The sequence below is a fragment of the Rhinopithecus roxellana genome, chromosome 12 (genome assembly GCF_007565055.1).
Source record: "Rhinopithecus roxellana isolate Shanxi Qingling chromosome 12, ASM756505v1, whole genome shotgun sequence".
NCBI classification, from domain to species: Eukaryota; Metazoa; Chordata; class Mammalia; order Primates; family Cercopithecidae; genus Rhinopithecus; species Rhinopithecus roxellana.
In genome coordinates, this window is record NC_044560.1 from 120,766,922 (window position 1) to 120,781,746 (window position 14,825).

The following is a 14,825-nucleotide window of genomic DNA, read 5'->3' on the forward strand; positions in this document are numbered from 1 at the left end:
GAGAACAGTTGTCCCTGTTTTCCTGCCCAAATGTTACTTTTTTGGCCTACCCACCCCCCTTTCCTGTGCCCATATAAACCCCAGACCTCAGCAGGCAGAGAGACAAGCAGGCTGAAGTCGAGAGGAGAAGCAACTGAGCTGGAGACTAGGGATGGGCGTGGCTTAACTTCAGACAGCAGGACTTCGGAGAGGAGTCTGGTGGAGATGGCCTGGCTTGAGGTAACGATCACCTTCTTCCTGCAGCATCCCCTTTCCCGCTTCCCTTCTGCTGAGAGCTACTTCCACCGCTTAATAAAATCTCCACATTCACTATCCTTCAAGTTGGCCTGACGGGATTCTTCCTGGACACCAGGCAAGAACCGAGGTACCAAGAGGGCAGGGTGTAAAAGGCTGTCACCCTGACTCTCCACTGAACTGGCTATCACTTAGCCATCCATGGGAGGCAACTGATAGAAGAATATTGTGTTTTTGGCCGGGTGTGGTGGCTCACACCTGTAATCCCAGCACTTTGGGAGGCAGTGGCAGGCGGACCACGAGGTCAGGAGTTTGAGACCAGCCTGGCCAACACAGTGAAAGCCCGTCTCTACTAAAAATACAAAAATTAGTCAGGTGTGGTGGCATGTGCTTGTAGTCCCAGCTACTCAGGAGGCCGAGGCAGGAGAATCACTTGAACCTGGGTGGCAAAGGTTGCAGTAAGCTGAGACCACACCATTGCACTCCAGCCTGGGTGACAGTGTGAGACTCTGTCTCAAAAAAAACCCAACAAAACGTTGTTTTTAACACAGGCCCTCCAGGGCTCCAGAGGTTGTGGGCAACCCCTGGACGCTGCTCCAGGCCAGTATAGGGTTCATTCCTGCACCACTCACCAGGCTCCTGCACCCACTCACCTGCATGCTCCCACTCTGGCTAGCGGTTTGAGCTTGGGGCGCCTGGGGCGCGGAGTAAGCAAGCCACACCCCTGTTACGTCCTGCAAAGGGGTCAAGGGTCAAGGGAACTCTCCCATCTCATAGAGTCATCCCATCTCTATAATTTCATTCTACTTTACTGTCATCAGAACCTTTAGGGTCATCTGACATTCTCCTGCCCATTTAGTAAGGTCTGTCTTGTTGACGGCTCTGTCTCCAATGCTGAAATACGAGCTCTTGTTCCTGTTAGGCCTCCTCCAGGAATTCTCATAAGATTTGATCACCTCGCGTCAGACATGGCCCTACACCAGCGGACCTGACTTACCACATCTGTGACCTTCCTTGCATTATTCCTTTACTCACTACTTTCAGTTAAGCTGTTCTGAAAATGTCAGCTTCTTTCCCATTTCCCACTCTCTACCCTTGGACTTCCCTCTGCCTGGAGCATTGTCCCCGGTAACTGCAGAGCCTCCAAAAATACTCTTATGTTGGGGACTCTGCATTGATATTCTCCACCCTTGGAGTTCCTCTGCCTGGAGCATTTTCCCTGGTAACTGCAGAGCCTCCAAAAATACTCTTATTTTGGGGACTCTGCATTGATATTCTCCACCCTCTGGAATGATGTAATCCAAAATGTCCACAAAGTCTGCATCTTTGTCTCTTTCATGTCCCTAAAGTTATTCTCTCAGAGAGACTTCCCTGAGCAAACTATCATAAACTGTAACCACCTGTTTCGTAATATAATCTCCAAAATCAAATTCCAGACCCTGCAATATATATAGAAGAGGTGAGTTCTGTCAAACACTCAATGAAATAATCAAATATATTCCAAATCTTGCAGATAATAGAAAATATCAATTTACTCTATAAGCCTAGTATAACTTTATTGTAAAAGCTTAAATATAAAAAACCCTGAGAGATGACATTTAATCACCAAACCTACTCATGAATATAGATGCAACAATCCTATTTGCTAGTAAAATTAACAATGAATAAAGATGTCATACATCCTGAGTTGATCCCCAGGATGCAAGGATTGTTTATTATTAGAAAATAGAGGCTGGGTGCAGTGGCTCATGCCTGTAATCCCAGCACTTGGGGAGGCTGAGGTGGGCGGATCACAAGGTCAAGAGATCGAGACCATCCTGGCCAACATGGTGATCACACCATAGCACTCCAGCCTGAGTGACAAAAGTCAGGCACAGTGGCTCACGTCTGTAATCCCAGCACTTTCGGAGGTTGAGGCGGGTGGATCTTCTGAGGTTGGGAGTTCAAGACCAGCCTGACCAACATGGAAGTTGTAGTGAGCTGGGATTGTGCCACTGCACTCCAGCCTGGCGACGGAGCGAGACTCCGTCTCAAAAAAGAAAAGAAAAGAAAAGAAAAGAAAAGAAAAGAGATGAATGTAATTTACCATGGTGCTGGATTACAAAAGATAATGTATTATCTTATTAATAAAAGTAGAAAAATGTCTAAGCATAATTTAAACCCACTGGTATTAACAAAAGTTACTTTTTTTTTTTTTTTTGACACAGAGTCTTCTTCTGTCACCCAGGCTGGAGTGCAGTGGAGGGATCTCGGCTCACTGAAACCTCCGCCTCCTGGGTTCAAGTGATTCTTCTACCTCAGCCTCCCAGGTAGCTGAGATTACAGGCATGTGCCACCATGCCTGGCTAATTTTGTATTTTTAGTAGAGATGGGGTTTCTCCATGTTGGTCAGGCTGGTCTCGAACTCCCGACCTCAGGTGATCCACCCACCTCAGCCTCCCAAAGTGCTGCTGGGATTACAGGCGTGAGCCACCATGCCCAGCATTTTTTTTTTTTTTTTTTTTTTTTTGAGTCAGAGTGTTGCTCTGTCGCCCAGGCTGCAGTGCCATGGTGTGATCTTGGCTCACTGCAACCTCCACTTGGAGGTCCAAAATTAATCATAGACACCAAACCACAGATTCAGAAATCTCAGAGAAGAGGAAGCAGAGTAAATACCAAAAACCTACAACTATGCACATCATATTCAAACTACAGAAGGCCAAAGATAGAGAAATTCTTGAAAGAAGATGGAGGTGGGATAGGGCACTTTACCTACAGAGGAACAAGGATGAGAATTAGAGTAGAATTCTTGTCAGAAACCAGATAATCAAGAAGGGAATGGAGTGAAATGTTCAAAATTTAGAACGAAAAATAAAACCCCACCCTAATATCTATATCCAGCAATGTTATCTTTCAAAGGTGGAGGAGAATAAAGCTTTTCTCACACAAATACTGAAGAATTCATCCCCAAAGGTCCTGTTACAGGGTCCCTGCATTACATGTGAAGCAATCCAGTAGTTATTTGAAGGTCAAATTAGATTAAAGATGTTTAGGCTGGTCATGGTGGCTCATGCCTGTAATCCCAGCACTTTGTCAGGCTGAGGCGGGCAGATCACTGGAGTCCAGGAGTTTGAGAACAGCCTGCGCAATAAGGCAAAACCTCCTCTGTACAAAAAATACAAAAAAAATTAGCTGGGTTTGGCGGCATGCGCCTGTAATCCCAGCTACTTGGGAGGCTGAGATGAGAGGATCACTTGAGCCCGGGAGGCAGAGGTTGCAGTGAGCTGAGATCAGACCACTGCGCTACAGCCTGGGTGACAGGCTCAAAAAATTTTTAAAAAGATGTTTGTTGTAACTTCTAAGGGAAGAATTAATAATTTTTTTTTTTTTTTTGCTGGCAACTTTGATTAATTAAAAAATACAAAAATTAGCTGGGTGTGGTGGTACATGCTTGTAATCCCAGCTACTGGGGAGGCTGAAGCAGGAGAATCACTTGAACCTGGGAGGCAGAGGTTGTAGTGAGCTGAGATCGTGCCACTGCACTTCAGCCTGGGTGACAGAGCAAGACAGGCCAAGCGCAGTGGCTCACGCCTGTAATCCCAGCACTGTGGGAGGCCAAGGCAGGCAGATCACGAGGTCAGGAGTTCAAGACCATCCTGGCCAACATGGTGAAACCCTGTCTCTACTGAAAATACAGAAATTAGCCGGGCATGGTGGCTGGTGCCTGTAGTCCCAGCTACCTGGGAGGCTGAGGCAGAAGAATTGCTTGAATCCGGGAGGTGGAAGTTGTGGTGAGCCGAGATCAAGCCATTGCACTTCAGCCTGGCCAACAGAGCGAGACTCCATCTGGAAAATAAAAAAAAAAAAAAAAAAGAACTGATAGACAAATTCGTCTGTGTAGCTGAATTCACAGTCAACATGCAAAAGTGAACATGTAAAACTCATATGCCTTTCCATACACTAACAATGAAAAATATGAAAAGGAAATTAAGAAAACAATTTCATTTGCAATAGTAATGTATAGTAATGTATATGGTCAAATGATCTTCAACAAGGCTACCAAGACCACTCAATGGGGAAATGATGATCTTTTCAGCAAATTATGCTGGGAAAACTAAATATTCACATGCTAAGGAATGAAGGTGAACCCTTACCTAACACCAAAAACACGAATGAACTCAAAATGGAGTAAAAACCTAAACACAAGACCCAAAACTATAAAACGCTTAAAAGAAAATATAGGGTGAAAGTTTTATGACATTGAATTTGGCCATAATTTCTTGGATTTGACACCAAATACACATGTGACAAAAGAAAAATAGACCAATTAGACTAAATGAATATTAAAACTTTAGTATATCAAACATTAAAAACAAAGTGAAAGAGAAACCTATTGAATGAGAAAAAAAATACAGGTTGAACATCCCTGAGCCAAAAATCTAAAATCCAAAATGCTCCAAAATCCAAATTTTTTTTTTTTTGGAGACAAGGTCTCCCCCTTTCGCCCAGGCTGGAGTGCAGTGGCACGATCTCGACTCACTGCAACCGCTGCCTCCCAGGTTCAAACGATTCTCCTGATTCTCCTGCCTCAGCCTCCTGAGTAGCTGGGATTACAGGCGCTCGCCACCACACCCTGCTAATTTTTGTATTTTTAGTAGAGACGGGGGTTTCACCATGTTGGCCAGGCTGGTCTCGAACTCCTGACCACGTGATCCGCCCACCTCGGCCTCCCAAAGTGCTGAGATTACAGGCGTGAGCCACCGCGCCCGGCCCGCCAGACTAATTTTTTTTATTTTTAGTAGAGATGGGGTTTCGCCATGTTGGCCAGCCTGGTTTCGAACTCCTGAATTCAGGTGATCCGCCCTCCTCGGCCTTCTAAAGTGCTGGGATTGCAGGCGTGAGTCACCGCGCCCAACCCCCTGAAACAATATTTTTTGCCTCTAGGGACACGCTGATCTTCGTGGAGTCTAAAATAATGTCTCTAAACACGTAAGTGATCAGTTACAGAAAACACTCCCCAGAAATCTGGGAAAAGCCCCTTTAAGAAGGGGTAAATACCTCCCTCTCCCCTGGAGGCCGAAGTCTCCATTTCCCTGCACCGGGCACAGCACCTCAGAATCCACGTTCGCAGAGGTCAAAGCAGTGGACACACTCGGAAGAACTCTGTGGCGTTTTGGCAACTGCATTATCCAGAGTGCAGAGGGCTAAACGGCAGCGGAGTTGAGCCAATGACAGCCCAGGATAGGGGCACCTCCGTGCATGCGCAGAGCGGCAGGCCGGAACTTCCGGCTTCCTCCTCGTGGCGGTCATTTTGGCGTTTCTCCTGTCTGTCCGCTCCGCCAGTCTCTGCAGTTTGGGTCGCGACTGAGGGACGGGACAGCGAAGGCGCGAAGGTGGGCCTGAGGTTCTGCGACGCCACCTCGGGTAAGCTGTGCCAGGCTCGGGATAGGAACTGCTGTGTTCGAACGCCCGCCCCGGTCGGCCGCCGCTCACCGCCTAGTCGACGGAGCTCAATGGCGGCAGTCGCGCTGAGGGACCCGGCTCAGGTGAGTGCTGCGTCCTCCGGGTCTCGCCTGCCCTGCCCCCCAGAAGCCCTAAGGCCCAGTGAGGGATGCCTGCTCACAGCTCTGCAGCCCAGGCCCCAGTGCCCTGGACAAGAAGGCGCTCGTGGGTGGGTCCCGTTTCTGACGCGCAGTGTGTACGGCAGTGTGACGGGCAGGGTACTGACGCATGCAGAACTTGGAGCTGTAACTAAGCCGGGGGGGATTCAGTAGCCTGGGGTCCATCTCGGGTCTGCAGGAACACAGAGTGAGGCAGAGTTGCACCTGAGGAATTTGACCGTTCTGAGGACACTGGCAGCCTTCGAGATTTGTGAACAGACAGGGACACCGGGCTAGGATTTCCTAAAGCTATCCAAAAGTTGCTCAGGGGAAGAACAGGCCGAAGATAGGAAATAGTAGTTAGGCATAGGAAGACTGAGTTCTTGTCCAAGCTCACGCAGCTGGTAAAGTCAGCACTGAGGACTGAGGTGCGGAGATAGTGCCGCCAGCCCAGGCCACCTGGCTCCAAAAGTGGGTCAGGGTCATTGGGCGACCTGAGCCTGTGGAACCTGTATGTCTTTGCCTGACTCTCGTGGCTTTTATGTTTCTATAGAGTTCCATAACTGTAGAATGGCTTATGGAGCCTAACTGGTGAGTGGTGTGTGTGTGTGACTGGTCCTCACTTCACCCATTATGGTCTCTGAACTAGTGGTGTTCTTGGACTGCTCTCCCACCTCTCCTCTAGCCTTGGGCCCTGGGACTTTGAGCAAATACAGAGCCCAGAGTCCTAAGTCTAGGTTAGTTTATATGAAGCTGTTGGCAGCTGGGGGAAAGGAAGTGTAGAAGGTTGTCCAAGGCATAGTTACCAGTATATGCAAAGGTTTGGAGAGGAGGCTGAGATGGTTCAGGAACCTACAGTTATTTTCTTCTCATGAGAACAGGGAGCAGTGTGGTAGAAGTCAGACTCGGAAGGGTTCCCTGAGAAGACGAGTTGTCTGTTCAATACTTAATTGTAACAGTGGGAGGTTTGGAGTGGAGGAGGGAGGTGATCTGGCTCAGGTCTTATTAGGCTCCCTGTGGCTGCAGCATGGGAAGCTGACTGAAAGATTGGGGGGGAAGACCTGGGAGGAGACTACTGGGATAGTCCAGGTGAATGTGATAGTAGCTGGGCCAATATGGTGGCTGTGAAGATGCGAGAAGCACTTGGATTCTGGATTCATTTTATAAGTAGGGCTGCCTGAAATTTTAATTTTGAGGATGAGTGGAATCAGGGATGACTCAAAGGTTTAATTTTGCCAGTTCGAAGGGTGGAAACTCCATCAACTAAGATGGGGAAGTCCATAGTAGGAGTAGTTTTCATTTGAGATATCAGAAGTTTTATTTTTGACCTGTTGAGACTATGAGAGCTTTCAGAGAATGGTTCATGGGCTGCTGGAACCGTAGGTCGGGAACAGTGAGGAGAGATTCAGAATGGAGACTTTTCCAAAAGGTAGTGGACAATCTGTGGGCCAGAATGGAGCTGTGAATCACATTTAGTAGAGGGGAAGCCTGCTCACAGTGATAATAATAGTTGCCCAGGAAGGGGAGGGGAAGGTCAAGGACTGGTCTCCTGCCTGAGCCCCTGGTTGTGTGAGGTGTTGCGACACAGCTCTTGGACAGAAGTGTTCATGGGGAGGGTCGGAGAGAGATTATGATCTAGCATGTGGCCAAGGCTTCTCAGGGGTGAGTAGACATGAGACGGATGTAGAGGCATAGGAGTTACACAGACAGGATGATGCTAGGACTGGTGCATATTCACCTTTCTGCAGACTCACCAGGATTTTATATTAACTCTTGGTGGGATCTGGGAAATTTCAGTCAGGCTGTCACATTCTCTTAGGAGCATAATTGGCCATCTGTGGGACTCACTGGGCCGGGGGTAAAGAGCTACTGGGCTTGGACCTTGAATTAGTGGTAGTTGTAGAGAGGAAGGCTGTGACTGGTGGGGGGACAGCAGTCACAGCCCAGAAGTGGAAGAGGCCTTGGTTATCTGAGATCCACAGGTTATCTGAGATCCTTGGTGAGATCCACATCCTTCTCTCCATCTTCTCATTTGAAAGAATACAATAGGGCCCAGTGACACTGATGCCCCCTCTCTTGGCATGCAAGGGGCACTTCCACTATCCTGGAAGACAAGAGATTGTGGTTCCTTGCATGGCAGGCTCAGAGCTTAGATAGTTGCCCACCTGCCTGTTGTTGCTGTGGGAGAACACAGTGACCAATGGGACCATGAGGAGAGAGGGGGCATCATTGTCACTGGGCCCTGTTGTATTCTTTAAAATGAGAAGATGGAGAGAAGGATGAACAGGGGATCGATGAAGAGGGGATGAATTTGGGTTCCTAGGAGAGATACTGATTATGGAATGAACCGTCCCGATCATGGAAAAGCTGTGTGACCTTTGAGGTTGTGGATGTAGGAATGCAGCTGTGTGAGACAGGTGTGGTTCAAAGAGTGATGTGCATGAGAAGAGAGAGAATAAACTGAGGGCCATGAACTGGAGTCATAGGGGTAAAGGGTGAGCCTGTGTTGTGTCTTGGAAGATCAATCTTGGGGACTTCACAGGTATTGCCTGACAAGACAAACGTCAGATCACACACCCTCTCTATGGCCACTTCTCTCTCTAACTGGTGTTTGTGAGAGGTATAGCCTACCTGCCAAGCCCAGAGTTTAGATAGCATCTATCTGTTCACACACCTGTTGTTGCTATTCGAGGACTCAGTATCAGTGAAACTGTGGGGAGAGAGTAGGCATCGGTGGCACTGTGGCTGGTTATCTCCGCTGAGGTGGGCAATAGGGTGACCCGGGGATGGATGTTGGGGGCAAGAGGATAATGAACTCCGGGTCTGATCGTGGATTGAACTATTCCTGCTGTGACAGGGTATGACCTTTGAGGATGTGGCCATTTATTTCTCCCAAGAAGAGTGGGAGCTCCTTGATGAGTCTCAGAGGTTCCTGTACTGCGATGTGATGCTGGAGAACTTTGCACATGTAACATCCCTGGGTAAGGTCCTAGCATCCCTCCCAGTGTCTGCTTTTCTTTTTGACCCCGAGAGTTACCTCTGTCTCAGGAGTCTTACTGTCAGCCTAGTGGATCTTATTTTTCTTGTCTTCCCCCTGTCAGGATGACCGTGTACAGATTCATGGTACCTTGTGGCCCAGTTTCTGCCCTTTTCCTCTAGCTGCCATTTCCGTATGTCCACCTATATCAGAAATTGCAGGTATTGTCATAGTTACTACTTATATGAACTGTGGAGCTCTTTTTACAAGACTCTCCTTTGAGTGTTTTTTGTGAGTGCTGGTCACTCCCTTATCCTCTCTTTCCTTAAGACTTACATCATTAATGTGTTAGGTGGTAGCACAATGAGAGCTGCAGGGAGAACCCTAGTTGCTTCACAGAGTGAAGAAGGCAAGGTGGTCTCAGAGGAGGCCTGGCCCCAGTGAGTGGCAGCTGGGGAAGGGCATGACATCATGGTTGTGTTAGAATCATATCAGCAGCATTTTGTGTCCAGCAGCATTTTGGTGCAAGTGCCACTGGCCATACCTCGTTTCTACTTCTGCTTCCGTATACAACACTGTGCCGAATTGTCGTTTCATCTGCCACTTCCAGCGTTTGGCTGCCTCCACCCTCTTGGTCTCAATGTGTCACTTGTCCTCTCCACTGCTCACTTCTTTTCAGTGTTCTTCAGTCTTGACTCACTGTGTTGTGAGGTATGCACACAGCCTCAAGTAGTCCTCCTTGATCACCAGCTACCCAGTTTCAATTGGATTTTCCTAGGACTGGACAACAGCAGTCTTCTGCATAGCACATACATCACTAGCAGACAAAGTCCTGCTGAGGGCTTTGGCAGAGAGTGAGTTGGAGACCCTCCTCCTCCTGTGCTGTACCTCATCCTTGTGTCCTTTGCGTGATGAGATGACATCTCTATAATCTTCAAAAGCCCAGTACTTCAAAGCAGCCTATTCCTCCCCAGTTCCGTTGTTCCCAGAACAGTTCCATGCACTCAGTTCTTGTGTCTCACACATTTTTGTGATACATCTTTCACCTTCCATGGAAGTCAGCATGAATTTCATCAGCATTTCTCTGCTTTCAGGTTATTGCCATGGAACGGAGAATGAGGTGATAGCTTCTGAGCAGAGTGTATCTACACAGGTCAGGACTTCTAAGGGCGATACACCCCCCCAGAAATCTCTCAGTGAGATTAAGATGTGTGTCCCAGTCTTGAAAGACATTTTGCCTGAGGCTGAGCACCAAACCACATCCCCTGTGCAAAAGTCATACCTGGGTGGCACAAGCGTGAGAGGCTTCTGCTTCAGTGCTGACCTTCACCAGCATCAAAAGCATTACAGTGAAGAAGAGCCCTGGAAAGGGAATATGGATGAGGCTACATTTGTGACAGGCTGCAGATTCCATGTGTTGAATTATTTCACCTGTGGGAAGGACTTCCCAGCCTCCATGGACCTACTCCAACACCAAGCCACTCCCAGTGGTGAGGAGCCACACAGTAGCAGCAGCAAGCATATACAGGCATTTTTCAATGCAAAAAGTTATTACAAGTGGGGCGAATACGGAAAAGCCTCAAGCCACAAACACACACTTGTTCAGCATCAGAGTATCTGCTCTGAAGAAGGGCTTTATGAGTGTAGCAAATGTGAGAAAGCCTTCACCTGCAAGAACACACTTGTTCAGCACCAGCAAATTCACACTGGACAAAAGACGTTTGAGTGTAGTGAAAGTGAGGAATCCTTTAGCAAAAAGTGCCACCTAATCTTACACAAGATAATTCACACCAGAGAAAGGCCTTATGAATGCAGTGATCGTGAGAAAGCCTTTATCCATAAATCTGAATTCATTCACCACCAGAGACGTCACACTGGAGGAGTGCGTTATGAGTGTGGTGAATGTAAGAAAACCTTTAGCTACAAATCTAACCTCATTGAACATCAGAGAGTTCACACTGGAGAAAGACCTTATGAATGTGGTGAGTGCGGGAAATCCTTTAGACAAAGCTCTAGCCTTTTTCGACACCAGAGAGTTCACTCTGGAGAAAGGCCTTATCAGTGCTGTGAATGTGGGAAATCCTTTAGACAAATCTTCAATCTCATTCGACATAGAAGAGTTCACACTGGAGAAATGCCTTATCAGTGCAGTGATTGTGGGAAATCTTTTAGCTGCAAATCGGAACTCATTCAACACGAGAGAATTCACAGTGGAGAAAGACCTTATGAATGCAGTGAATGTGGGAAATCCTTTAGACAGTTCTCTAACCTGATTCGACACCGCAGCATTCACACTGGTGATAGGCCTTATGAGTGCAGTGAATGTGAGAAATCTTTTAGCCGCAAATTTATCCTGATTCAACACCAAAGAGTTCACACTGGAGAAAGGCCTTATGAATGCAGTGAATGTGGAAAATCCTTTACCCGCAAATCTGACCTCATTCAACACCGGAGAATTCATACTGGCACAAGACCTTACGAGTGCAATGAATGTGGCAAATCTTTTAGACAGCGCTCTGGCCTTATTCAGCACCGGAGACTTCATACTGGAGAAAGGCCTTATGAATGTAGTGAATGTGGAAAGGCTTTTAGCCAAAGCGCTAGCCTCATTCAACACCAGAGAGTTCACACTGGAGAAAGGCCTTATGAATGTAGTGAATGTGGGAAATCCTTTAGCCAGAGCTCTAGCCTCATTCAACACCAGAGAGGTCACACTGGAGAAAGACCTTATGAGTGCAGGGAATGTGGGAAACCCTTTACCCACAAATCTGACCTTATTCAGCACCAAAGAGTTCACACTGGAGAAAGGCCTTATGAATGCAGTGAATGTGGGAAATCCTTTAGCCGCAAATCTAACCTCATTCGACATCGGAGAGTTCACACTGAAGAAAGGCCTTAAATGTGAAGGGAATGCGCTATTTCTTTATTCAGTATAACAGCACTGGAGGAGACTGTGGTAGCCATCTTCCTAAATTTAAACTTTGAGCATCCACAGTAGGGTAATCTTCGTAAGTTTCAGGTATGTGGGAAGCTCTGAGGAGGTTCATTGTAATTTCTGATCTGCCCAGGCCTATAGCCTGATTTATGTCACTGCCAGTTTCGGAGGCTGAAGCCGTTTCACCCCTACCACCTGGCAGGTGCACACCATGCGCATGAATCACCTCCCCACAGTGCTCAAAGAAGCAAACCTCTACTCTCCCATTTGCTTGGGGAAATTATTAATAGCCCAAGCATGTAGGGGGTCCTCTTGTCTTTTCTCTGACTTTAGAGTATAGACTTGATCCAGTTGTGGTCCAGAGAATCTGAATTGTGCTGTCAGCTTTCTAAGAAGGATTACCTTTTTTAGGAACATCGTTGGTCTCACATGATGCTTGTAATGAATTTTTCCAGATTCTGATTCACCAGCCTGGAAACTGCTTGGTGCACATTGGTCTGATTTATAATCTTTTTGTAAAGGTTTTAAAATTTATGCACCTTTAATCTTGGGGGTTCTATTCATTGCGTAGAATGACTTGTAAGCAGAATAGTGATGTCAGCATGAAGGAGTGAATAGATTTTGTGGAGATCTCAAATTTTCTGTGCTCAGAAGGGACAATGTGATGGCAGAAGACAGCTCTTTGTCCTGTATTGGTCTAATTGGCCTGCTGCCCAAGGCCTCAAAGTAAAAACTGCCAGGCTTTGTGTTCCTGTATTGTGGCCTGGTGCCATTTTTGTCAGGTCAGAGGTCACCATGAAAAAGAGGCAGTTGTGACAATCCCCAGTGCTTCTGTGAACATGAATTTTGTTCAGTTGTCCACAAGAGATCCACATAATTCCTAGCACTGTTGAGGGGAATCTATTTCCCAGGTCCTGCAAAGGAGCCATGTGCCGTGACGTATAAGTCAGTGTAGACTTGTGCCATTTGTTGTCAGACTATAGGCGTAGAGGTAAAATTACAGGAGCAACTGTAATTGGGACAGAAACTCCAGGTAAATGGGGAGTGGAGAAGACTGCAGTAAATTAGATGAAATGCCTCTTCTAAAAGTCCATCTACAAATTTTCCAGTGAATATGGTTGTGTGGGATCAGTGCATACAGAAATTCTCAGGATCTTCTGTTTACTGTCACTGAGATCATTATCAGAAAATAGTCTGGCCAGGTACGGTAGCTCACGCCTTAATCCTAACACTTTGGGAGGCCAAGGTGGGCGGATTGCCTGAGCTCAGGAGTTCAGGACCAGCCTGGGCAACATGGTGAAACCCCATCTCTACTAAAATACAAAAAATTAGCCAGGCGTGGCAGCATGCACCTGTAGTCCCAGCCACTCAGGAGGCTGAGGCAGGAGAATCGCTTGAACCCAGAAGGCGGAAGTTGCAGTGAGCTGAGATTGCGCCACTGCACTCCAGCCCAGGCGACAAAGTGAGACTCTGTCTCCAAAAAAAAAAAAGGTCTATAAAGGTTTCGTGGCTCCTTGTATCCTCTCTGGGCTGTTCACCTCAAGGCCATTGTTACGCAGGTAGGAGAACAAGAATAGAGAGAAGGATCATTCTGTAGTCCAGGGATGTGGCTTTTGTGACTCAGCCAACATTCTTATTAATTCAGGTGGCAACAGTCTTCATTGCTTGCCAATTTGCTGCCCCTGAGGCAAGGTTGCCTCTCTCAGGACATGAGGAGAGAGAGAGATGGTGAAGTCCGGATCAGGTTGCCAACCTGATTTAAAAAAAAAAAAAATGGAACATCTAGGCTCTTAATTTTGAGCCACTTTTTAAAGCTTTATGAGGGTCTAATTTGTATAACTGACATGCAACAAGGTACACATAGCCAAAGTGTACAGTTTGGTAAAGCCATGAAACCATCATCATAACCATAAAAATGAATTTATGTATCACCCATATATTTACCTTATATCCTTTTATAATCTTTCTCCCTTCTCCAGCTCTTCAGAGTCAACTGATTTCCTTTACAGTAAATTAGTTTGCATTTTATGGAATTTTTACGGAGATACACACACACACACATACATATATATATATACATATATATATATATATACTTTTTTTCTGACTGGTTTTCATGCTTTATAATTATTTTGAGATTCAAAAATGATGAATCTTTGTAGTGCTGAGTATCATGCTGTTCTGTGGATAAGTCACTGTTTATCGATGTGTTTAGGGGCATTTATATTATTTATAGATTTTTGTATATTACGAATAAAGCTGCTGTAAATACTTGAATTCAGTTCTTTATATGGATATGTGTTTTATTTTCCTTGTGTTAATAACTCAAACTGTAATGTCTTAGTTACAATGTAGGTGAATGTTTAACTTTTTTTTGTGTGTGTGTGTGTGTGTGTGTGGCCACCTAAATAAAATGTTTTATTTTTATTTATTTATTTATTTATTTATTTATTTATTTATATTTATTATACTTTAAGTTCTAGGGTACATGTGCATAACGTGCAGGTTTGTTACATATGTATATTTGTGCCATGTTGGTGTGCTGCACCCATCAACTCGTCAGCACCCATCAATTCATCATTTCTATCATGTATAACTCCCCAATGCAATCCCTCCCCCCGTTTAACGTTTTAAGAAATGACAAATTTGATCTAAATGGATGTTTCCTATTGTAGTCTCACCAAGAGTGTATGAGAGTCCCAGTTCCTTTACATCCCTGCCAGTGCTTCATGTGGCTAATCTTTTTTATTTTAGCTTTTTCAGTATATGAATAGTGGCATCTCACTGTGGTTTTCATTGCATTTCCCTAAAACTTTATGATATTGAGCATTTTTTAATGTTTTTGTTTGCCACCTGTGTAACTTCTTTGGTAAAATATCTGTTCATATGTTTTCCCTACTTTTTTTAGATGAGTTTGTTTGTTTGTTTATTTATTTTTTATTTATTTATGTATTTTGAGACAGAGTCTTGCTCTGTCTGTCGCCCAGGCTGGAGTACAGTGGCATGATCTCAGCTCACTGCAACTTCCGCCTCCCAGGTTCAAGCGATTCTCCTGTCTCAGCCTCCTGAGTAGCTAGGATTACAGGCGCGTGCCATTATG

General features: G+C 45.9%; 1 protein-coding gene across 2 annotated transcripts; it reads left to right on the forward strand.

The window, feature by feature from the left end:
• Nucleotides 1-5,499: 5,499 nt before the first annotated feature.
• On the forward strand, nucleotides 5,500-13,499 carry ZNF551 (zinc finger protein 551). 2 transcript variants are annotated; one of them, XM_010386987.2, is made up of 3 exons: nucleotides 5,500-5,759; nucleotides 8,671-8,794; nucleotides 9,885-13,499. In XM_010386987.2, exons 1-3 carry the CDS (start codon nucleotides 5,727-5,729, stop codon nucleotides 11,687-11,689), a joined length of 1,962 nt encoding a protein of 653 aa, XP_010385289.1. In that variant the 5' UTR covers nucleotides 5,500-5,726; the 3' UTR covers nucleotides 11,690-13,499. The 2 variants fall into 2 exon arrangements, with proteins under 2 accessions (XP_010385289.1, XP_030798133.1); XM_030942273.1 differs by lacking the exon at nucleotides 8,671-8,794 and having other exon boundaries at nucleotides 5,505-5,759.
• The last annotated feature ends 1,326 nt before the right edge of the window (nucleotides 13,500-14,825 follow it).

What these genes read in the sequence shown, in the direction of transcription:
- ZNF551 (XM_010386987.2), top strand. Translation starts at nt 5,727, where the DNA reads ATGGCGGCAGTCGCGCTGAGGGACCCGGCTCAG. An exon ending in CGCTGAGGGACCCGGCTCAG is followed by an intron (nt 5,760 to 8,670) that starts GTGAGTGCTGCG and finishes CTGCTGTGACAG; the next exon opens with GGTATGACCTTTGAGGATGT. An exon ending in TGCACATGTAACATCCCTGG is followed by an intron (nt 8,795 to 9,884) that starts GTAAGGTCCTAG and finishes CTCTGCTTTCAG; the next exon opens with GTTATTGCCATGGAACGGAG.